At 50.1% G+C, this 24,906-nt stretch overlaps 1 protein-coding gene across 1 annotated transcript in view; it reads left to right on the plus strand.

Moving 5' to 3' along the window:
- Nucleotides 1-24,906, plus strand: part of MINDY4 (MINDY lysine 48 deubiquitinase 4) — a 102,633-nt gene that overhangs the window by 43,439 nt on the left and 34,288 nt on the right. Inside the window, exons 6-9 of the mRNA XM_067746655.1 lie at nucleotides 10,349-10,407; nucleotides 15,463-15,569; nucleotides 18,289-18,405; nucleotides 19,636-19,724. Coding sequence (XP_067602756.1) covers nucleotides 10,349-10,407; nucleotides 15,463-15,569; nucleotides 18,289-18,405; nucleotides 19,636-19,724 — 372 coding nt within the window. The remainder of the gene's footprint in view (nucleotides 1-10,348; nucleotides 10,408-15,462; nucleotides 15,570-18,288; nucleotides 18,406-19,635; nucleotides 19,725-24,906) is intronic.

The following is a 24,906-nucleotide window of genomic DNA, read 5'->3' on the forward strand; positions in this document are numbered from 1 at the left end:
GGGGTTCTTGGTAGAAGCTCTGCCTTCCATTCCCACCCCTGCCAGACTAGACAGTGTGGGTTAGCCCTTCCGTCCCTTCCAGAGGGATGAGCCTTATCTAGGTGAACCCTGAGTACTCCTCAGCTTCCAGAGGGAGCATCCATTAAACACCAGCTGTATGCCAAGGCCTCGTGCCAAACTTCAGTAACATGAAGGAAGGGCACAGCTGGTACAGCTTTGTTTTGCCAGTTGTGTGCCCATGCAGGAACCCTCCCAGTCTGATAACCTGGTGACCGGGGTAAATGTCTTCTCTGTTCCTGAAATGTGCCAGAAACCAGCCCAACTCAGGGAAGGAGAAATGTTGGACTTGGTTTTGGATCTTGCTCTAGCTGTGCACACTTCTGGCCGAGGATGTTTTCCAAAGCCTGTGGGGAGGGGTGCATACGGAAGGAGAGTTAAGCTGATAAATCGTCACCCTCAAAGAACAATGGTTCAGGAGGCGAGAGTACAATGTGTGTTCTCTCCCGCTCCACAGGCTGAGCCGAGTGCTTTTCCAGGAGGATGCAGGGCCATCAGGGACCCCTCCCCTCCCAGTCCGTGCTCACCGAGTGACCCCTATCTTCGTCCAACCTTTGTCCAACCCGGATGAGAGAATCTTGGCTATGCGGCCCAATTCCCAATGAAAGTTTTTCATTAGTTTCAGGAAGATAATTTATTTGGGCCGAATTGCTCAGGCAGATTGCTTTCACAGTATTCCAAGCAGAGCACTTTCTCACAGGAAGTCTCAGACTAGGCAGTTCCAGTCAGGTTTTCCACATCCTTAAGAGAAAGGAGAGAGGAAAACAAAAAGATTCCTTTTATATGTTGATGGTCAACAGCTGGAGAGCTGGCAAGTGCCGGGTATAAAACTGAGATCTGTGCACTTGATGACTTCTTGATAACCCAGCCCTTAATGAGACCTCATGTTCTTTGACGGCTTAGTTTTAAAAATGCCTGTGGATGTGACAGCCCAGGGAGGTGGAGCGCTTCCTGCGGCTGGGACTCGGATCGCCTCGGGCTGAGCACTGGGCGGTGGAGACACTGGAGGAGCCCACTTGCTCCCTCCAGAGCGCAGTTTCCTCATCTGTAAAACCGAAGGTTATGGCAGGTGACTCCTGAGCGCCTTCCAGGTCTAACTCACCGTGATTCTGTACCTCGTCCTCATCTGGGGGAGCTTGGGTGAGCCTCTGCAGGAAGCCAAAGGGCAGGAACGTTGAAATCTTTTCTTCTCTGGAGAATTTTTTTAAAAGTTCTTTTTACATTAGTTTGCTGTCAGGGATCCACCTCACTGAGGCTTACCCCTCCCGAAGTTCAGTCTTTGATAAGAGCCTTGAATCACAAGGGTTGTGCAGAGTCACTGTTGGGAAGGCAGGGAAGGAACACGACACAGCACAGCCGTTGCTCCTAGGGCGCCTCCTAGGTGCCTGCCAAGCGCACAGATGGCCAAACAGCGCCTGCGGGTAGGCATGCGGTGGGCCCGAAGAGCTGAAACCCAAAATCACTGGAGGTGATGGCCGTTGCAGCTTCACAGAGATGATCCTGGTCAAAGGGAAGTTGAGACGTGAGGCAATCAGTCTATTGCCAGATGATGCCAGTCTTCTCTGGCACGAGCTGGACCTGCGGCTCATCTGTCCAGTTTCGGTATGTCCGTTGACAACTGCACAGCCCTCTGCTTCATTACCATCGAACCTTCGTGTTTATTCCAAAAGCATGTTCTTTTTGAAGCAGGGTAGTAGAAAGAGTGGGGAACCTGGGTCAGGAAACCTGGACTCTGGCCCTGGGGTTGTCAGTTTCACTTGTCTCATTATACTGCCTCTAGCATATCTCTGGTATAGTTCTGAATCTCGTGGGATAATGGACATCCTCATCAGGCTACTGCCTCCAGTGGGGAAGCTTCCAAAGCTTCAGTTTTAGGATGCTCTGTAGGCTTCAAATATGTACATATCAAGTAAAGCAAAACCCTTCCCTTGAGCTTGCTAAGTTTTTATTTTTTTTAATTTATATGAGTATTTATTTTTATCCAATACTTTTTCTTTATCTGTTGAGATTGTTTTACATATCTTCCCTCTTTTGGAGAACTTCTAGGTTTTCTAGGGAATTACTAGATTTTCTAATGTCAAAATATTCTTGCATACCTACTAGGTCAACGTTTTTTTAAACTCATGGCTGATGAAGTGGTCTTTTATTTATTTATTTATTTATTTAATTTATTTTTTGTGGCCTTCTATTTTAGTTCACAGTTTTGCACTTACGTTTACAAGTGTTAGGTTTTTGGAATCAAGGTTATACTTGCGCCATTGATCATCATCATCTCAGCTAACACATAGTAATTAGTCTGTCGGATACTATTCTCAGCATTTGATGTATTAACTTGTTGAATTCTCACCACAAACGTTTGAGGTAGGACTATTATTAACCATTTTACAGAGGTTCACGATGGCTAAATTTTCATGTTGAATCGCTCCTTTTGTTATTCTGCAACAAGTAGGTTTGTCACTAATAATGCTTTTTATCGGAGAGTTTATTTTTATCCAATAGCTTTTAGCTACATTCGCGTTTAAATGGTTGGCATACAAGTGATATATTTTTTCCCCATGCTTTATTGTTTTCCTTTGTGTCATGTATCATGTGAAACAGCATATTGCTAATTTAAAAAATCAATCTGAGTGTGTCTGTCTTTTAACTGGCAAGTTTAATTTATTCACCTTTATTATAGTTACCGATATACTTGAATTCATTTGTCCTGTTATATTTTACACGTTGATCTTGCCATACTTTTCCTTTCTTTTTTTCCTTTTTTTTTTCTTAAAGATTTTTTTTGATGTGGACCATTTTTAAAGTCTTTATTGAATTTGTTACAATATTGCTTCTGTTTTATGTCTTTTGGTTTCTTGGCTGTGAGCCATGTGGGATCTTGGCTCCCCGACCGGGAATCGAGCTTGTATCCCCTGCATTGGAAGGCAAAGTTTTAACCACTGGACCGCCAGGGAAGTCCCTTCCTTTCTTTTTCAACTTAACCATTTTAAAGTGAACAATCCAGTGGCATTTAGTGCATTCACAAATTTGTGTAACCACCACCTCTACCTAGTTCCAAGACATTTTCTTCTCTTCAAAGTAAAATCTCTTCCTATTAAGCGGTTTCTCCCCATTCCTCCCACTCCCAACCCCTGGAAACCACCAGTCCATAATATTTCACATAAATGGAATCATATGTGACCTTTTGTCTCTGGCTTCTTTCACTTAACATAATGTGTTTTTTGGTTTTGTTTTTTATAAATTTATTTATTTTATTTTATTTTTAAGGCTGCATTGGGTCTTCGTTGCTGCACGTGGGCTTTTCTCTAGTTGCGGTGAGCAGGGGCTACTCTTCGTTGCGGTGCGCAGGCTTCTCATTGCAGTGGCTTCTATTGTTGCAGAGCACGGGCTGTAGGCACACAGGCTTCAGTAGTTGTGGCACGTGGGCTCAGTAGTTGTGGTGCATGGGCTTAGTTGCTCTGCGGCATGTGGGATCTTCCCGGACTAGGGCTCGAACCCGTGTCCCCTGCATTGGCAGGCAGATTCTTAACCAGTGTGCCACCAGGGAAGCCCTAGCATAATGTTTTTGAGATTTATCCATGTTGTAGCATGTATCAGTACTTCAGTCTTTTTTATGGTGCATTAGTATTTCAGTGTGTGATGTGTAACATTTTGTTTATCCACTCATCCATTGGTGGACATTTGTGTTGTTTCCACCTTTTGGCTATTGAGAATAGTGCTGTTACGAAGGTGTGTCCCTTCATGTTTTCAGTTCTTTTGGGTTTATACCTAGGAGTGGAATTGCAGGGTCATATGTTAATTCTATGTTTAACTTTTTGAGGAACCGCCAGGCTGTTTTTCACAGTGGCACTTTCTTGTGAATTAACTGATACGTGTTCTTTTTTCTTCTGCTTTCTGATTTGGAAGTTATATACTATCTTTTTACTCTTTTAATGGTTACTCTTAAGTTTTGATCATAATTGACTTAAAGTTTTAAGGTTAATCACTATCTCTACCCCCTCAAAAAATGCAAAGATTTTAGAAAGCTTTAATTCTGATCATTTCCCCTTCCCAGGTTCCCTGTTTATTGTTGTCTAGTACTATCCCTTTGTTTTTAACTCCCCCCAGATTAGTTGCTATTGTTATTATTTTTATTGTCAGCTCTTCTTTAGGTTTATCTAAATGTTCACAGATTGCTTTTCTGCCATTGCTTGCTGCATCCTGCTCTTTCTTTCTGGGTTCAGTTTTCTTCTCCTGAAGTAAGTCCCTTAGTCATACATTCAGTGAAGGTCTGTGATGGTAAACTTTTTTAGTCTTTGTCTGAAAATGTTTTCATTTTGTCCTTACCTTTAATATCTTGAATACTAAAGATGTCTTTTGCTAAAGTAATTGTTGTTTATGGATAATCTATCTACCTTTTCTCTAAGATTTTTCTCATTGTCTTTGGTATTCTGGTAGTTTTAAGATGACATATCTAGGTGTGCATTTACTTTCATGTGTATCATTTGAGACTTATTATGTTTCTCTGAGGATTCTTGTCTGGTGGGTTCTTAGCAATTATCTTTTCAATAATCTCCTTTCTCACATTCTCTTTATTCTTTCCTTCTGGGACTCCTTTTAGATGTATATTGGACTTAAAATTTTTTCCCTCCATGTCTCTTACTTGTTCTTTCATATATTTCGTCTCTCTTCTGATGGAGTTGCATTCTTCACTGTATCTAATCTCCTTTTTTAAGTTTACCAGAAGTTTCCCCCAACTTTAACAAAGTTCTAACCCACAGAAAAGTTGAAAGCATCGTACGTGAAACCTACCTTCTGCAATTCTAAGATTTTTTTTGCACTTGTTTTCTCTCTTTCTTTCTCTCTCCTCTTCTTCCCTCCCTCACATTTTTGATGACTGATTGAAAGTAAAATTCAGATATCATGGCATTTCACCCCTAAATATTTCCGCTTGCATCTCCTAAGGACAAGAACATAACCACAGCACCATTATCACATCCAAGAAATTTCACATTGACTCAGTGACATCCGCTAACATAAAGCCCATAATCAAATCTCTCCCAAATGGCTCCAAAGCGCTCTTTGAGACTTTAGTTTTCCAACCCAGGATCCTTTTAAGGTTCACTCATATTTGGTTGCAGTGTCTCTCTAGTCTCTTTTACTCTCAAACAATTTCCCTCCTTTTTCAGTTTTTCATGATGGATGTAGGCTTGGTGTCTCATAGAATGACCACATTCTAGATATATTTGTTTCATTATTGGATTTATGTCAAACAGTTTTTGGCAAGGACAATACATATGTGATGTGATGTACTTCCCAGTACATCACATCAGGGGCATGGTAACATCAGTTTGTTTTATTTTTGGTGATGCTAAGCTGGGTCAGTCCTTTAGGGTTTTGCCAATCTCTCTGTTATTGGAATTAATAAGGAATCTGTAACTTTCAGACCATATGAATATCCGGTGCCTCAGAAACCTTTTAGCCCATGGTTTGAACATCCATTGGTGATCTTTTCCCATATTAGGAATTTATAAAATCGTGATTTTCTAACTTTTGTCGTTTTATCATTCCTTTTCCATTTATTAGTTGCCAGTGTTTTACAGAGAAGAGCTTTCTGTTATCTATCCCTGCCCTCCTTCCTCCTCTAGAAGCAGACTCGTGGATTTAAAAAATATGTATTTGATATGCTATTTTCCATCACCATCATTATGTGCCCCAGAGTTTTCTTATTTCCGTGACTGTATTTGCTTTTCAGAGTTGCCCATTCTTTTCTCAGAGTGTCTGTTTCTTTTCGCATGATTTCCATTCCTTTTTTAAAAAGTTCCCCTACTCTCTCTAATTACAGCCTCTTTTAGATTGCTGTTCTATTATCTCAAGTTCTTAGGAATCCTACTTACTGTGTCAGCTGGCTTTCACTTACGGTGGATCGTTTTCTCACATATTTAACAGTTTTTTGTTTTGAGCGTATTTTCAGTGGGACTTAAAAAAAAACAACAACTCTCCCTCCCCCGGGGAATCTTGTGTGACCTGCTCTGCAGAAGTGCCCCTCCAGATGATTTTACATGGCTTGAGTTAAGGTGTGCTGGCATATCACTGGCTCGGGAAAATTTTATGTAACTTTCTTACGTTCTGGATTCTTGTGCTGTATGCGTGGGGTCAATTCACGCTGGCTTCAGTATTTCCATCAAATAGAATATATAGAAAGTGATCAATATCTTTCTTCTCATGGAATATCTTTCTTTTGTAATCATAACTCATTTAGCCAAGTATCCAGTACCAAACACAGAGGAAGGCGCATCTCCTTGTCTGATTTTAATGCTGAGAGCTGGTGAACTATTCTGAGTGTTGGGTGTGTAAGCAGTTGAGCATCTCCAAGAATAACGGGACCCAGGCACGTCAGTCCTCTCAGAGCCCCTGCACCTGGTCGTGTTCCACAGCGAGTGGTCTTGCTCAGGCTTTCCCCAAGGTACAGATGAGGCACGTGATACCCACAGAGGTAGGTGACTTGCCCAAGGTCACTCAGAGTCGGGGGGATCAAAGACAAGAACTCTGGTCTCTGAGTGGCACTTTCTACCCACCCAAGACCCAGTGATCCAGGGATTGAGTCCTGGCCCTACGTAGCCCCCGGCACCTGCGATGCCCTAGCCCTTGCCCCTCCCTTGGGGGCAGAAGAGGAGTTTGGCTGGGAGGTGGAGACCTCAGACCCCGCAGGCAAGCGCGTGTTTACAGCCTGGCTCCGAGGATTTATTAGATGCGCACTTGGACACACGCCTCCAGGTCATATGCACAATCGCATTTTTAAAAAGTGTTTTGAATCCTTGATTTATCTTTTTGTCATTGTTTTTCACAATAGTTTTCACTCAAAGGCAAGAACATGCTTTTAAACTGACCTTTTAAACTTTGTAATGCTTATGCCACAAAGGGACACATAAAAGGAACAATAGGGCATTCCCTAAGTGTGAGCATTCCCGAAGTCTCCTCTGGTGAAGAGATCTATGGGAAACGGCACAAAGCATCTGAGCTGGGCTCTCGCAGCTGATGGATGGCCTCAGGGTGGACGTCTCATGACCGGGAAGAGGCCCAGCTGTACCCTACACAGCAGGAACATCATCCCCGCCCTCTCCTCACGGCTCGTGGCCATCCGCGTGCCCCTGCGGCTTTGCCCTTGGGAGCCAAGGGGACAACTTGGGAGGTTTGGACTTTGTCTCCTGGTCCACAGGAAGCCATGGAGGGTTCTGGGTAGGGAAGGGAAGCATAAAGTAGAAAACAGAGCAACACAGAGCATTTGGAGCCAGGGGCCTGGGTTTGAGCCCTGGCTCCGGCACCTCTAAGGTAGGTGACCCGTGTGAGTCACCTAGCTTGTGTGAGGGTCACTCTGGTATTACCCATGTATGGAGCAGTGGCTAGGTGCTGGGCACGCAGGATACAGAGGCAATCAAGGGGACCTCACAGTCCTTTGTTCCTCCGTGATTGTTTCTCTTACTGTGTGTATGTTTCCCATGGCTGCTACAACAAATTACCACAGTTTAGTGACTTAAAACGACATGAATGTATTATCTCACTGTTCTGGAAGACTGAAGTCTGAAATCAGTTCCACTGGGCTGCAGTCAAGGTGTTGGCAGGGCTCGTCCTTTAACAACTGGAATCTGTTTCCTTGCCTTTTTCAGCTTCTAGTGACCACCCGCATTTCTTGGCTTGAGGCCCCTTCTTCTGTCCTCAAAGTGCATCACTTCAACCTCCGTTTCCATCGTCATCCTACCTCTCTTCTTCTGTGTCAGATCTCCTTCTGCCTCCCTCCTATAAGGACACTTGTGATTAGGTCGCCCCCACCCGGATAATCCAGGCTACTCTCTTCCACTTCAAGATCTTTAACTTAATCTCATTTGCAAAGTTCTTTTTGCCATATAAGGTACCATTTTCCATTTCCAGGGATTAGGATGCAGATATCTTTGGGGACCATTATCCAGCCTACCACAGCATGTCACAGTGCAATTTATGTCTGTTTATTGTATGCAACTGGGTCTCCCTGGGGCAGGGAGACAGCCCTGCTGGACAGCTGCCACATGTTTGCTAAGTGAGTGAAGAAATGAATGAATGCATGCTTTGCATTTGAGAGGAAGGTAACATTCCAACGGGGCTGTAGAGGATGAGTGTGAGCTTGCCAAGGGATATTCTAGGTGGAGTGAACAGCTTGTGAAAAGGTGTGGAGGCGTGGGCTGAGAAGTTAGCGTGGAGGACGTGCAGGTGGAGTGGGAGAGCGCAGAGGGAGGTGATGCTGGGGCGGTAGGTAGCCAGGTCACAGGCAGCCCAGAGGGCACACTAATGGGCTTGGGCTTTGTCTTACGAGGAAGCAGTGTATGTCATGGTTGCTGCCATCATCTTCGGAGTCATTGCTTAGGTTCAGATCCCTGTGCTGCCACTTACATGCTGTGTAACTCTGGGGAAATTACTGGACCTCTCTGAGACTCAGTGCCCTGACTACTTCCTAAGGCTCTTTTGAGGAGCAGATGACTTTTGATGCTTGCAAAGTACTTAGCACGGTGCCTGCAACAGTCAAAGGAATCAGAAAGTATTTGCCGCCGCTATAATTGCCATCATTGTTTATAAATATCATGTCTCTTGTTGATGACGATGTTGGGGAACCTTTGAAGAATTTCAGCCAGGCCGTGGCATGGTCAAGTTTGCTTTCTAGAAAGATGCCTTTGACACTCGTGTGAAGATGTGGGGACCAGCACCGGGTGGGGCATCACACGGGGGGTCAGGAAACCAGTTAGGGGGCTGTGAGAATGATCTGGGTGAGAGACGAAGAGGCAGAGAGCAGAGATGGGTCCAAGAGAGATGTTGTTGCCATCAGGGTGTTCCAGAGATGTCTTTTCTGCTGATGTTCCCAGCTCAGAATGGTGCAAGGTGGCTTTTAGAGACCATCTAGCACCTGCGCCTCAGTCCTTGCTTCTCAGACACCTTGCCTTAGTCTCTAGGTGAAATAGTGACACAGGGGATGGAAGGGATGGGACTCAGGTCCTCGGCTTTAGTGGCAGTGAGGATGGGGGTGGGGCGAGGTGTGGCTGGCTGGTGGAGGCTTCTGATGAAAGTGCAGCTCCTTATTGCTGGGCCCTGGGGAGGGGAGCACAGTGTCTGTGTGCCCCCCCTCCCTTCTACATCCTCCTGCTGCCCCTCCGTGCCTTAGCTCCCCTTTCCAGCTTGTTCTCTCACCATTCCCCACAAGAACACTTGCAGAATCCTGGTAGCCTAGGGGCGTAGGAATTTTGTGGCTCTGAGTTGAGGAAAATGGGCTCAACTGCGTGGGGGAGGATGAGGGGCCACCTGGGAGGCGGGTGGAGGAGCTCTGTGTTCCAGCGCCAGAGGAAGAAACCCGGAGTCCAGAGCAGGACGTGCTCAGGGATTCGGTACTGCGCGTCCTCCGTGGTCTTCCACTCACGCCCCTTCATACATCTTCAGGAGGAAGCCAATTCAATAGAACCTACCGTGGCAAGATTATGATTGTTACTTCAATCATATCTTAGCCTGCAAGGATGTTGGAGGAAAATATATTTCAATGCCACGTTCAAAAGAGCTGTCATTTTTAACATTGTAAATGAATTTTTCAAGGGGGTGATGTAATGTTGTTATTTTTAATACATTCTTTTTAAAAAATGATTTTACTTCAGTTCAGATCGATGCATGCTGGAGGGAAAAAAGATCCAAAGAGAGCTGAAACACAGGTGGGCCCTTTAAAGAAAGCTCTGTGTGCACATGTCTGAATTTACAAGTCAGGATCACAGTGTGTATTCTTTGGTGCATTCTTGAGGTTTCTGATAAATGGCTGCTGATAGCTTTACAAGAAAGCTGGGAGAAAGGAGACAAACAAAAAAATGAGATAAAATCTGTGCAGTGATTGCAGGAACTTGATATGTGTGTGTGTGTGTGTGTGTGTGTGTGTGTGTGCGCACGTGCACGTGTGAATGTGTTTCCCAGCAGTATTACAGTGGCATCAGCAAATTAGCTTGCATTCGGTTCTCGGGAAGTGTCAAACTACAGGGTCCATCGACCTATATTGGGGGTGTGTGTGTGTGTGTGTGTGTGTGTGTGTGTGCAGAATTGAAAAGCGCCCCAGAGGTGATTTGGTCCCATCCGATACGGAACCTGTGGCTCAGTGAGGGAGAGTGCTGGTGCAAGGCATACACAGAACCGGGCCAGAGCTGGAGAGAACCCACCTCCTGAAGCCCCATCCGGTACTCCTCCCACTCTTCTCTGCTGTTTGCATCTCTCTGTCATTCTCCTATGGTGCATTGACATTTCCTTTTTTTATTTCTAGGAGTAATCAGTTGCCAGCATCCAGTAAGGTCGACGGTGAGCTCGGTGTGCTGCAGCTTGGTGGGTACCACTGGGGCCTCGGTGCTGTGCCCATCAGGGCCCAGGGGGTCTTCATTTGGTCTGCCTGGGAGGTAATGGGTGGTAGCGCTCTCTGCTGGCCTGGGGGTCGGGCTCCTTTCTTCCCACCTGACCACAGGCAGGAGGGGCTGGCCCGGTGAGTAGAGCAGGCTTCTCTCTTTTTTGGTTGATGTCCAAATCCGTCTTCCACTGCCTATCTCTCCCGAAGAAGTCCTTATAAGAAGTCTGGACGTTTCTACATCCACACTGGGAGAGAGGGGGCAGAAAAGCCTTTTCTGCATTTGCAGGTTCTTTTAGGGTTACTCAGAACGTATAGAAGTCTCTAGAAGACAGTGCTCAGTCAAAATATTAGTATATCTCTGCCTGGAGAAGCCTATCCTTTAAGCATCTTCCCCCACATATCACTGAGGTGTAAAATACACATCGTGAGGCACATCAGTGCACAAACCTTGAGTGTTCAGCTCAGTGCCCTTTCACATGTGTATACATCTGTGTACCTCCTCTGCAAGATCTAGATAAGAACATGTCCATCCACTCTTTCGTTTTGAAGCCATCTTTTTTTTTTTCTCTCTCTCTTTCTGGAATTCTCTACTCTCCAAAGACTGATGTGTTTGCAGGACTTGGCAAAAGCCAGGAATAGAATAAAGGAGGACAACCAAGGACCAGACATGAAAGGACGAGGCTTGAGTGCCATTGACCTTTGCTCTCCTCCTGGAAGCCAGCAATTTACCTGTTGGACCATTTTGGCGTACAGGAGCTGAGAGCTGCTCACACCCTTTTCGTCTCCTTTTAAGCACTCCCTTCAATATGAAGGAGGAAAGCAGCTCGCCCTTTAGAAGTGACTTGCGTGAGACATGCTGGCAGTTTGCTTTGATGAAGTTGAAAGGCAGGGGCAGGCCTCCGAATGATGGAGGCAGGGGTTTGTTTATTCTGCTTAGTTCTTCTCAGAGGTAAGAGGAGTTCCTCAGAGGTTTGTTTTTTTTTGTTTTTTTATTTTTGTCTGCGTTGGGTCTTCGTTGCTGCGCACAGGCTTTCTCTAGTTGTGGCGAGCGGGGGCTACTGTTTGTTGCACTGTGCGGGCTTCTCATTGCGGTGGCTTCTCTTGTTGCGGAGAAGCCACGGGCTCTAGGCGCGCGGGCTTCAGTGGCTGTGGCACGCGGGCTCAGTAGTTGTGGCGCACGGACTCAGTAGTTATGGCTCACAGGTTCTAGAGTGCAGGCTCAGTAGTTGTGGCTCACGGGCTTAGTTGCTCTGCGGCATGTGGGATCTTCCTGGACCAGGGCTTGAACCCCTGTCCCCTGCATTGGCTGCACCGCCAGGGAAGCCCCCTCAGAGTTTTAATCATCAGAAATGGCTGGTGGGATCATTTGGCCCACCCAGGAAGGGGCAGATTTCACTGGGCACACGGCTGTGCAGAATGAAGGCCGGAGCTGGGAAGGGCTGGCATCTGAAGCCTTTCTGTGAAGCGCTTTAAGATTTTCTAATGAAAGCCACTCCTGTTTGGACATAAAGTTCCCGGCCTTGGGACCCCAGAGGGCTTCTATTGGGAGGAAGGCTTTTAGCAATTCTCTCAGAACCAAGCTGTTTGAAGTGTGTGTGCCTTTTCCGGAGGGAGGCCGACCCCTCTTTGCTGGTGGCTCAACTGACGATTTAGAGAAGACGACGGAGATAAAAGATAAGAGGGCGTGCAACCCAGTCACCCAGAGAAAGGGGAAGAGTAGTTTGGGGTGGGGGGTCAGAAACAAGGAATAGCATTCCCTTCCCCATCCCAACTCATCTTTCTTTGGTTCAAGTCAGCAAACTTTGGTTAGCATTACACGCCTGGGCACATACAGGGCTGTCAAAGGCACTTTTCATCGCTGTGATGAAAAGTGGCCTTGCCTTCTTGGAGGGTGGGGTTGGGTGAGACGAAGGAATAGAGGTGACCCCTGATAGCAACACACAAAGTGGATGACCAGCAGCTCCTCACTGCTTCAGGAGGTGAGTAGGCCAAGACTGGTGGGTTCCAGAAGTTTCCATAGTGAGGTGGCATTCAGACTGGGCTTGACGGATGAGCAAGGTCTTGTCAAGCAGAGATGTGAAGTGAACGATGTTTGAGGCCATCTCTGGATGTGCGTGGAGGATGGATTTTAGGGGCTGGAGTCTGCAAGTTTGGGAGACTGGTGAGGGTCTCTTGGAATAGTCCAGAGAAGAGGTGCCTGGGGCCCTGTTCTATCTGGGGAAATCCTATGGGTATTTCAAGACCCTGATCAAATATTTACCTCTTGTGGGAAGCTTCCCTGACCGTTTAAGGCAGAATTATTTGCCCCTTCCCCTCTGCTCTTATAACCTTTGCACCCGTCTCCATTTTAGCACTAACGTCGTGTTCTTTGTTTGGGGCTCTGTCTCCCCCTCTAGGCAGTGAGCTCCTTGAAGGCAGGGGTGGTGTTTTCACCATCTCTGGACCTCCTCCGTCCCACATAACCAGTGGCCCATCATGTGTGCTCAGTAAAGTGCTTGATGAACGAATAGAAAAATGACAACACATTCCTGTAACAGTGGGGAGAGAAGGCGGGGGGCAGCGTATGAGGATTCTGGAGGCGGTATAATCTGGAGGCCGCAGCAGCGTGGCGTGTGGGAGAGGGTTGAGGTTTTGGCCTGGGTCCCTGGTGGAGGGTTGGGGAGATGGAGTCTTACCAAAATGGAAGCCTGGAAGGCTTCTGTGCTGAGAACCCTGAGTCCGGGGCATTGGGGCACTTCCAGGAGAAGATATCTTGCAGTTAGTGTGAGGTACTGGGTGGGAACCTGGAAAAAGAGATATACGGGCCTCTATTAAGTACTACCACGTGTACGTATATGTTTTCCTCCAAAGGGTAAATAAAATGGTGTGGGAAACAAAATCCCTTGCTTCTTTTCAACCAGCCATTTACACAAGGGCCTTAAAAATAGCATTTTCAAGCCACTGGCGTTTGCAGCTGGTTTTATCTGTTTGGCCAACATGTCATGCTGGAGTGCTTTGTTTTCCTTTGCACGGCCATCCCGCCACATCTGGACCTGCCTCATGGTCCTGAACCAGCTCCCTGCACAGGCGCCAGCTGCCTCCTGGCAGAAGCCGAGGGAGGCTGCCTGTTCCTGGGGGCTCCATCAGTCAGCCCCCTTGGGGCCCCCAGCCTCCAGCCTCAGACTTAGTTCATGGGGCTCAGACAGAGCATGTTTCAGCCCCTGTTCCCTTCAGGACAGCCTTAGACTAAACAGAAGCCTCCGAATAGGCTTAAATCCTGCCCGCTCCGGGCCTCCAGGAAACAGTCTGGCTGAGGCATCACAAGGACCCTTCGGGGCCTGGCAGAATCACTCAGTTACTCTCCCCCTCTGTTTTGGCCCTCAGATGCCTAGGATTGGATTAATCACACATCTCTGTTGCTTAATTAACGTTCTCAGTATTGACCTTTGCAGAGCCTGCTCATTGGCCTCCCTCTTGCCTTTCCTTCCTGATTTCCCTTTAGCCTCATGCTACACTCCCATGACCCTTGTCTCCGTAAGCAACCCCTCTCACGTGTTTAGTGATTTCTTTCTGCTTGTGTACGTTCTTGCAAAAATGCTTAGTGTTGTTTTGTGTGCATGTGTTTATAATGGATGTAAATCGTGTTGTGTTATACACCCCATTTGCTTTCTTACTTTCTCTACCCAGAGCCATGTTTTCAAGACCCGTGTGTGTTGCTGGGTGAACATCTGGTCTTTATTTCAGGTGTTTTTGTAAGGCCATGGTCACAGGGTGGCTTTTTTAGAGACCCTAACTAAGAAAGGTTCTCGTTTAAATTCCAGACTTGTTTAAAAATTTTGTTTCACCCTGAAGGTGAAATCTGTCTCCATCTCAGTGGACCGAGCCTCGTGCTGTGCCTGGTCCTCCTCCAGGGGAGAAAAGGAGGCTGTAGAATAAGGCTTATGGCGCGTGTTCTGGGGATGTTGGCCTTTGCACACCGTCTCAGAAGATGCGGCGCAGGGACTGTGACATTTCTGTAGTCCCAGATGCACAGAATTATGGCAGGCAATGTTGGTTTCTATACGGCGTGGCGTGCTTTTTAAATAAGCATTTAATCTTGGGGAAAGGGGGATGGAAGAAGTCTCCAGAGGCTCTCTGGAGACCGGCCTGCCCGGCTTTGCCAGCATCTTTGCCTTGGGCTGTTTTCACTTGGGTCCTGCCTCTGAGGGTTCTGGTAGATGCTGCGGCAGTGCGTGTGGTGGCGAGAGGGAGCCTCACCGGCTGGGACAGCACAGGCTGACGCTGACAACACCCACGCTGGGACCCCCTCTGGGCCTCAGTCACCCCAGCTATGAGAATGTGACTTAGTTTCCCTTCCGGCTGGAGGTCCAGGGAGGTCTGACTGGCAGGATGGCCGAGCAATTAGGAGTTGGCCTGGGTTTATGTTCTATCTCTGCGATTTTCCATCTGTGTGACTTTTGGTCAGTTCCTTAACTTCTCTAAGCTTCAGTTTCCTCATCTTTAAATGGGATGATGATACTCTCTCGTGGAAGCTGTTCTGGGGCTCAGATGATAAAACCCAGATGGTAAGTAAATGAAAGCCACGATAGTGATAATCTATTATAACTATTATTATTCTCGCAGGAAGGGCGGCATTTTCTTTCCTAATTCTGCCCTCTTCATGTTTGTCCTCAGGGGGACAGATCTGTGGGTCACGCCCACCTTTCGTAAGAATTGTGTCTGAGCCAGGCTTTTCTGGGCCTGACTCGCAGCTTAGGCCTAGGCCCTTGTTTCTGCACGTCCACGAGCAGAGCTTTCTAGTGGACTGATAGCCAAGTCCCATCTGCCAGCATCCTGGGACCAGCGTGGGGTGACACGGAGCAAGGGCTCTCACTCTGCCTTTCTCCTTCTGATGAAGGCTTGGGAGCCTCAGCGGGGACAGGGGGTGGGTGGTGGAGGAGCCCTCCTCTCATTCCAGCCACCTCAAGACTCATCAGCGTCCTGGGCGTTAAACGGCTTCTTAGTCTGTTCTCTGTGAGTCATAACAAGGAGCTCACGTGGCCACGGTTGTCTTTCAGAGGATGTGGAGGATGAACTGCTAAGGGAAGAAGTCATCCTGTCTCCAGTGCCATCGATACTCAAGCTGCAAGTAGAGTCAAAGCCCATCGACCTCTCAGTGGCAAAGGTGGGTGTCAGTTGAAAAGTGCCAGGTGATGTGTCTGGATTTTAGTTGGTGTGAATTGAAGGCATCTGGGTTTGAGTTGGTGTGGATGAGGTGATTTTCTTTTGTTTTCTGTGGTACGCGGGCCTCTCACTGCCATGGCCTCTCCCGTTGCGTCCCGGAGGCTCCGGACGCGCAGGCTCAGCGGCCATGGCTCACGGGCCCAGCCGCTCCGCGGCATGTGGGATCTTCCCGGATCGGGGCACGAACCCGTGTCCCCTGCATCGGCAGGCAGACTCTCAACCACTGTGCCACCAGGGAAGCCCGATGAGGTGATTTTCATCTCTCTGGCTCCATTCATCCTGTTATAATCTCTCAGTCACTGTTAAAATGGAAATTTGCATGTGATGTGGAAGAAAACCTGAACGGAGAGTCAGGAAAACAAGGGCCTAGTCCTGGCATCTCCCTCTCCTTCTCTGAGACAAGAGGTGAGGATACAACCTCCTCCCATTCAAACATTCCGGAATCCAGCTTTTCTGTTGGTCCAGAGCTCTGCTTCACCATGTCCGCAACCGGTAACTCCAGGGTTGCGATGGGAACGGGATAATTGTCCTCATTAACTTGACTGTGCTCCTGCACTGGTCCCCTGAGCTGGGCTCAGGCTGGGCAGCAGTGAGGGAAGGACAGGGAAGTGTTACCAATTCCTCAGCGCCACCTGGGTTCACACCAGTGACCTCCTGGAGTCACAGGACTTCGGGAGCCGGTTCCTGGCCTCAGCAGCCTCCTCTGTGGGGATGTCCTGGATTCCTCACCATCTCTGCTGCCATAGGGCCTCGCCCTTCTCCGTGGCCAGTGGTTCCTGCGGGATGGAATGCTGCCCCTGCCGTCCTCCACTGGCTTTTCAGCCAGGATCCAGGAGGGAAAAATAAAACTCCTGGGGACACAGCTGACCCTGTTCTCTTCCTGCTTACCTGGTATTTACTCAGCACGCAGATGAAAAGTCAAAGGTTTTTCTAGAGGTTTTGTCCCTCCCCATCCTTCTCCTCCTTTTCCCTTCCTTCTTTTGAAACCACAGGGAGAGGGTCAGACACAGTTAAGTAGCCCCAAGCCTGGGAGTGAGTGCTCTGGTTGTCTGTAGCCGCAGGGCTATGATTCTTTGCAGTGGGTACCGCTATTTGGTGAAGGGTCCTCAGCGGCCTCTAAAGACCACCCAGTAGTAGCATCTCCAGAAGCAGCTGAAAAAACCGAGGCCCACGCAGAGAAAGGAGGACCCAGCACACGTGGTGTCCACAGCCACAGCAAGCAGGACCCAGGTTTCCAGGCTCGTAACCCTGGGACCTGGCAACCATACTGTGCCTAGCTGGGAGCTGTCTTTCTGTGATTGAGAGAATAGACATGGGCTTCAGCCAGAAAACTCAAGGTCCTATAGTTTCTAGGCTCTTGGGAAACTCAGTCCAAATACATCGATGATCGTAGTTGGTGCAAGAAGGGGAACCAAGCCCTGACAGATGAATTTACCCACCCCTCTCTCCTGGGTGCCACTAGCCCACATGTGATGACGTGTAGACAAACGCTCTGTCACAGAGATTTTCCTTGTACTTAGTGAAAAGAAAAAAAAGAACCGATTCTAGAGGGAAACGTGAGTCTGTAGGAAAGATATGACCTGCAAAGAGATGGTCTGAGCGGGTAGTGACAGAATCCACATGCTGGCCCTTCAGATACTCTCGGATGTAAAATCATGGCGGAGAGAGAAGAGGCAGCCGGCATGGGGGAGGGGCGAGTGGAGATGAGGCTCTGCTTTCCCATCCACGGGCTGGTCAGTGGGGAGGGGTTGGCACTTTCTGGGGCTCTGGAGGGTGAGGCTTGGGTTGATGGGAGATCCGTATCAGCCAGAAGTTTTGAGAACACAGAGCCGTGAAGAAATGGAGGGGCTGCCTTGGGAAGTGGTGGGAACCCTCTTCACTTGGCGGTTGGAGTGTTCAAGCCAAGTTTATGGGGGGAACCGCTCTCCGGTGATGTTGCAGAGGAGATCCTTACATGTAGGAAGGGGTTGTACCAGTGTGGGGTTGGCAAACTTCTTCTGTGAAGGGCTACATAGTGTATTTTTGCCTCTCGGTGGCAACCACACAGCTCTGCCATTGTAATGTAAAAGAAAACACAGGCAACATATAAACAAATGGGCATTGCTGTGTTTCAATAAAACTTTATTTACAAAGCAAGTGGAGGGTCGGATTTGGCGTATGGGTCACAGTTTGCTAGAGCACCAGTTCTCAAACTTGGCTGTACGTTGGAATCACCTGGGGAGCTTTTAATAGTACAGATGCCAGCGTCCGACGCCCAGGGGTTCTGCTTTAGTTGGCCTGGCACGGGGCCTGGGCGTCAGGATTGTTCAGGGCTCTGTAGGTAATTATAATGTGCAGTCGAGAACCTCCAAGGTCTTCTGTAAAACTAAAATTTTGTGTATCAAGGAACTTCTAAGGAAGCTCAAAAGGTTTTGGCCTGGGTCAGCACAGGCTGGTAAGGTTTACAGATATTCCAGAGGTAAGACCCTGAGGGTCCATTTTCTCTGTCCTCAAATATGAGAAGAATGGGTTTGCAAAATAAAAAGAAAACAGATTACCCTGCTGGAAAACAGACTACCCTGCTAGAACTCAAGACCAGCTCCTGTGGGAATGCAAACACCCAGCAGTGTACTGTTGTTTGCTTTTAAAACAACCAATACAATTCTCTCTTCTTTTGACAGGACATAAAGACCATTCTGTTTGGTTCCAGCTTTTGCTGTTTCAACGAAGAATGGAAACTTCAGAATTTTTCCTTTAACGACTCAGCATCATTAAAATATGGCATCGTGCAGAACAAGGCAGGTTGTTTTTAAGTGCCCCCAGGGACCCTGCTGTGGGCCCATCACGGACAGGGGCACACGTCCCCCAGTTTGGTAAATCCTGTGGGTGTTGCCTGCGCCAGCCTCTCATTTGCTGAGTTGTCACCCAGGGCAGGAACTTCACGTGTGGCTGGCAGCGCAGAGCGGGGCAACATGACCGCTGCCGTGAGGGGTGCATGATGCCGGAGGGGACGGGGAGCAGGAGGGGGCCTGTGTCCGCTCAGGGGTACCAGAGAGGGTCCTTAAGCTAAGTACTGAGAAACGATTTTGCAGGTAGAGCTGGAGAAAGGATACTGGAGGCAGAGGGCAGCATGAACAAAGGGAGGCCGTGTGAAAATACAGGGACTGCAGGAAGGGGCAAAAGTACCAAGCGTGAGGACCAGAAGTGTGCGGGGAGGATATGATATAAGACAGGGAAATGGAGGTAGATTGTGGCAGGATTTGAACATGGCTTATACACAGTTGCCAAGATACACATTTCCAGGGCCAGAAGATAACCGTAAAATCCGGCAGCTTATCCAGGTTCCGTTTCTCAAGCCCCAGGAGCCTCCCCCTGCCCCACACTGCCTGAGGAAGAACCCCAAGACCACCCACTTCTGCCCCTAACTTGGCCAAGTCAGCACATCTTCTTGCACCCCGAGTTCAAGGGCACCCACGGCCCCTGCTCTGACAGTCCTTGTACTTGCTGATGCCTACAGGGGTGAGCTCCTCAAGGAGCCCTCTCCCTCCAAGTCACACCTCCTAGGTGCTGAGGCAGGCCACTGGCCGGGGAACAAGATTGCTTACACAAGCGGAGGCTGCCCAAGGGGCTCGCTTCTGGCTGAGATGGTCAGGGAAGCCTTCCTGGAGGAGGAGGCCTTTAGGATGGGCCTTGAAGGCTGGGTAGACAATTGACACCGTCAGCCTGTGGACACGGAAACATGTCTCTGGATGCCTGGACACCCATGGTGACAGCCGCTGACGGGTTGTGAAGAGTCACTTTCCCCCCATCACACACCACAGACTTTGCTCCTTCCTCTAGCGGTGGGCACCTGGGCCTCTGTCACCCACTCTCTGTGACTCAGGGTCAGCACTTCACAGAAGTAGTTACCACGCAGGAGACCCCTGTTTGAGGCTCTGTAACCTGTTGGAGGAGGCTGGTTCTAGAGGAGCAGGTGGCCCTACCCTGGGTCAGTTCTCACAGGCACTGACGCGCGTCCTTCTCTGCAGGGTGGTCCGTGTGGGGTTCTGGCCGCTGTCCAAGGCTGTGTCCTACAGAAACTCCTGTTTGAAGGAGATAGCGGAGCTGACTGTGCTCGGTAAGTCAGCGCTCATTCTGGCAATAGCTTCTCTTCCCAAGGCTTCTCCTCACTGTCCAGAAAAAATAAGCAAGGAAGTGTGTGTTTGTTCCCTGATATTTCCCGTCTTCTGGAAAGGGAAACGGTGGCTGGCTAACAGGGCCAGTGCTGACCAGTTTAAATGACCTGCATGCCATTTGTTTCTAAGAGCAGGGAGGCTTGTTAAGTCCTGTGCCACATGGGAAGTGGCAGTTGGAACAGCACTGAAACTCAGGCCACCCCCTCCTCAGGAGTGGAGCACAGCAACCGCCAAATCCCATCTACAGCCAGGCCAGCCTGCTGACCCCTCCACTGAGCCCAGGTCTCCCCTCCCTCCCCTCGTTCCCCCACCTCTGCTAACAGCCATCTCCACACGGTCCAGCCAGACCTGCAGGATACAGTTTCCTCCCCTTGGCCATTCTGTCTCCACCTCACACGCTGAGTGTTTGCACACAGCCCTTCATTCTCATCCTTACTCCCTCCGCAGACATTTCTGGAACATTCTCTCTGTGCGGATACCGGTGATTCAGAGAGGAATAGACGCATTCTCTGTTCTCCCGAGTGCTCTGTGAGGTTGAGGGATGGAGAGAAATCCATAATCCTACCTTGCAGTTGGTGCTCAAGTAGAAGGATTATCGAGGGGCTACCCAAGGCTGGGGCCAGCTCGGCTAGTTGGAGGAGGCAGCCCTCTTACCTTAACCAGTAACTATGTGCCCAGTGGTACTGAGTCACCCTCAGATTTACAGAGCTTCTGGCACTTGTCTTTCTTTTTTAGTTCAAATCTAATATACATACAGAAGAGTACACAACTCAAAGAAGGGCTCAACTCATGTATGTTCTGCTTAACGAATTATTGCAAAATCACACACCCATGAACACAGCACCCAGATCAAGGAAGAAAATATTTCCAGCTCCCTGGAAGCATCCTCCTGCCCGGTAGATACCTCCATTCTCTTCTCCAAAGTTGTGATTAAGCGGATTTGAAAATCACAGCTTAGTTTTGACAATTCCTGAACTTGAATTCAAGGGACTTGCCTTTTTTTTTTTTTTTTTTAAAGACAACAAGGCCCATCCCCCATTTATTCACGTTCAAATTCCTGGGAAAGACACTAGTTCCCCAGACATCCAGCCAAACTTGTACAAAACGAAACACATTTTACCAGCTTAGAGGATGTGGCCTTAGACAGGATTCAAGTGAAGGTGGCTTTTCATGCTGGGCATTTCAGAATTTGTCCGATAATATGATTTGTCTCATTACTTTACAAAGTAACAATCAAGGTGCTTGGTTTCAAGCTGAAAGACGCTAACCATAAGCATAGCGTAACTGCAGCCGGAAGCCCAGCGACACAACATTTGCACAGCAAGGTCTGACCTTGTGCTGTTCTCCTCCCCAGTGCCTGCTCTGGGGTCCAGTCCAGCAAAGCGCGGCCCACACAGTGAGCGTCCGATGGTCAGGGACGCTCCTGGCTGGCTGGTTGGCTGGGACTGGCTAAGTGAGGGACCTCTGGATGCCTGCCCGCTAAGGGCGCAGGGACCCTCTCCGAGCACATATGCACCTCCACTCCTACCTTCCCTCCTTGCACTGGAGAGGGGCGCACGGGGAGGACTTAATAGGCGCCTGGAGGGCGTGCGGGCCTCAACAAGGTAGCTGTGGCCTTGCCCTCATGGCACCTGCGACTGAACACGAGAGCCAGATGAACAGGAGGTCCCAGGGGGACGTGCAGGGAGCTCAGGGCCCACCCGGACGTGAAGAGGGTCAGGCAGGCTTGCTGGAGGAGTGACATTTTAATCTTACTGAGATCCGGAGGGTGAGCAGGGCTCCTGACTGGCTTCGCACACACCCTCGCACAGGCTTGTTCCTCCCTCGATTTCTCCTTTCCCAGCAAATCCCTCGGCCTCCTTCCCTGGCTCCTCACGCGCAGAGGCCATGGCCTCAGGGCCGCCTTCCCCGACCTCCCTAGACGCTGCCTGCAAGGCCCCCACCATTGGATGCCCTCTTTATCCAAGTCATTACTTGTCCATTGTCTGTGCGCCAGAACACAAGCCCCCTGAGAACAGGGGCCTTCCTAAGCTGCCTGGGCCGTAGCCAGTCCCTGGCATCCAGCCCCAGGCCTAGTGCACAGAAGAGGCCCTTGGAACTTTTGTTGAATGAACGGGACAAACATATGAGTTATCCAGACTGACTGGGAGGGGAGGGGATAGTATTCCAGTAAGGAGAACAACATGTGCAGAGGCCTGAGGGCAGGGAGTGGCCAGGGCAGAGTGTAGGGGGCAGGGCGAGACCCAGGCCAGGCTGCCAGAGGGCCCTTGGGGCCCAGCGGCTTGCTCAGGTCAAGCCTTGGCCTTGGCCCTCGTGGGAGGTGTTTGATAATTCATTTCAGCCCCCATGTCTGTTCAGAGCTGCTTTTGAACTTGGACTTTGGACTTCTTGGGGGAAGTTGTAGATCATTTCCCAACAGTCAGGGAGGGGTGTATAAGTTGGTTCCCGGAAGGGCCGTTTCTGCCCAGGGCACAAGGCAGCCTCCCACTAAGGGGATGTGACAGCCTCTGGATCCCCAGGCACGTCCTCGGGAGAGAGTTCTGCTCGCCACACCTGAGAGGGGAGCTAGGGCTTGGAAGGCAGAAAGCCATTCAGGCTGGGGGCGCAAGACGGGCTCTGGGCAGAAAGAAAACTGTACCAGCTGTGGGAAGAAGAGTTGTGGCCAGCCTAGACTGAAGGCCCTCGGAGGCCGGGCTGGTGGGGCAGGAGGGGAGGAGGCTGGAAGGGGCTGCTGGCTGCTGGGAGCTGTGTGTGGGGTGTGCCTGGTGGGAAGGAGCCCCGCTCTGGGGGAAGGCGGCCTGGGTGGGCCAGAGGAGGCCTGTGCCGAGCAGCTGGGAGAGCTCGGCCTGCTGGCCAGGCAGGGTCCCGCCCACGGGAAGCGCGGAAGGGTTCATGCCGCAGAAGAGTGACCTCACCTTTGTTTGGAGTCCCACAGCCGTGGGTGCTCCTCGTAAGTCCCTCCCCTGTGGCACCTCCACGCCTGCGGCCCCAGGCCCTGCACCCAGAGCTGCTGTCCATGCAGACCGAGCATAGTGGTCTGGCTTCCTGCTGGTGCTGCTGGCCGAGCAGGCCCAATAGTGGGCATTCTTCCCACCCATCCGAGAGGGAGGGGCGGAGAGCTTGGCCCAGTGACCCGGCTGCTCTCGCTGAAAGTGCCTCAGGGGACTCAGGGAGACCGGGCTCCGAGGGACCAGCTGGGGGAGGTCCCAGTGGTGATGGGCTGTGGGCAAGGAGTACCGGCTGCCTCCACACCCCCCATCCTATGTCTCCTCCTCTGGCTTCCGCTGCTGTGGACCTAGCTGTGCTGAGGCATGAGCCTGCCTCGGGGCTGGAGGCCGACTGGGGGCGAGAGGAGAGAGTCCTCCTGGGTTCAGGCTAGGACTTGGGTCAAGCAAAGGTCAGGGGAGTGAGCGGCCGGGGCCTGGGGCTGGCAGCCGAGGGGGGAGGTGAGAGCGGAGTCTGGTCGCCGTTTGCAGAGGTGAGGCCCTACAGGTTGGAGGCCACAGAAGGTCGTCCTTGCCAAGTGGGTGTCGGTGCAGCCTATAGGTGCCCGTGCTGAGGCTGCGGGGAGTGCCCAGCTCTGTGGTCCTTAGCTTGTCCCAGGATGGCGGTTGCTGAAGAGAGCACTGGACCAGCCAGAGACCTGGATTACAGTTGTGGGCCAGCAAGGCCTCACTTTCTCCATTTGTGAATCTCTGTCCTGCCCAAGTCTGACTCAGTAAGGAAATGCAAACCAAATCCTTTGTAAATCAAGGGCTGTGCAAGTGGGTGGGACCTTGAGATCGCCTGCTGTGGTACATATGGGGAAACTGAGTCCCAGAGAGGGAAAGATGCTTGTCCAGGTTCACATCTGACCTCCGGGGCAGAGCCAAGCACGTCTGTCACACCACACTGTTTCCTAGAAGAGACCCTGAGCCCCAGGCGAGCCAGAGAGGCCAGGAGGGGCTGGTGCCGGGAGGCTGAGTGTCATGGGCTTGAAACACCCGAGGGCTGGACACCCAGATGGACTCTCAGTGACCAAGGTGCAGCTCTTTAGGCTCTGTAGTTTACGAAGGGCTTCTAGGCAGAACCTCCCCATTTTTCCTAATTTGGGAAAAAAAAATATCAGAAGAGTACAGAAGAGTAATATGGCAACCCCCTGGGGACCTGCTGCCTCGTGTGAGTAAAGGATGACATTCGACATCCCTGCGGGAACCTCTCGCAGCCCGGCTCCTCTGGTTTCCTTGATGCATTTGTACGATCTTAATATTGATTGTTTGGGTCATTGGTGTCGCTGCACAGGCTGGTGTGCTGAGCTGGGTTGGAGCCTGCAGTACTCCCTTTTGACTCTGAAATTCTAAGATTTCAGAAATGATCTGGTTTAAAAAAAAAAAAAAAGGAAGAAAAAAGCAGGAAAGCTCCTCTGTTCTCTTTAGGAGCACTGCGTTGGCCCTCATGCCACACAGAGGCGGCACCTGCAGCTGCTGAATGTTGGGCGCTTTGGGAGCTCCGGGACCAGGGCCGGTGGGCCTTCCTGCACTGGGTCTGCAGGCCTGGGCGGGCGTGGCCCCCTGCTTGCCATCTCCCCGCATGAGGCTGAGTGTCATGAGCTTGAAACACCCGGGGGCAGGACACCCAGATGGACTCCCAGTGACCAAGGTGCAGCTCTTTGGGCTCTGTAGTTTACGAAGCCGCACGAGGATGTGACTGCGGCCTCCAGGGAAATCATGCTGAAATAATGGCTTCTTGGCAGAGGTGGTGTTTTTTCTGCAGGGCTGTCTGGCTTCGTTAAGACTCATCCCATCAGGCCGGCAGCCGGCCTCTCCTCAACTGGGGACGGCAGAGCCGGGCGGCAGGGCTCGGTGTTTTTCCACTTGAGGAGGGCTCGTGGGAAGCGATGGTGAGCCCCGTTCCCCTGCGGGCTCAGGGAGCGCCACAGGCAAGGGAGCTGCCCTCTCGCCTCTACTTCCCTTTTCAACTGGGGAAGTCGAGGCCCGGAGAAGGAGGGGTACTTGCCCAAGGCCCCTCTGGACCCATTAGCGGAGCCAGGCTTGGAACCCAGGTCTGGGGGTCCCCAGGCCAGCTCTGGCAGCGTCTGACCCTGAAAGGGGGCAGAAAGGTCTGCAGTCACTCACCAGCTTCTGA

The sequence above is a fragment of the Pseudorca crassidens genome, chromosome 8, assembly GCF_039906515.1.
Source record: "Pseudorca crassidens isolate mPseCra1 chromosome 8, mPseCra1.hap1, whole genome shotgun sequence".
Classification (NCBI taxonomy): domain Eukaryota; kingdom Metazoa; phylum Chordata; class Mammalia; order Artiodactyla; family Delphinidae; genus Pseudorca; species Pseudorca crassidens.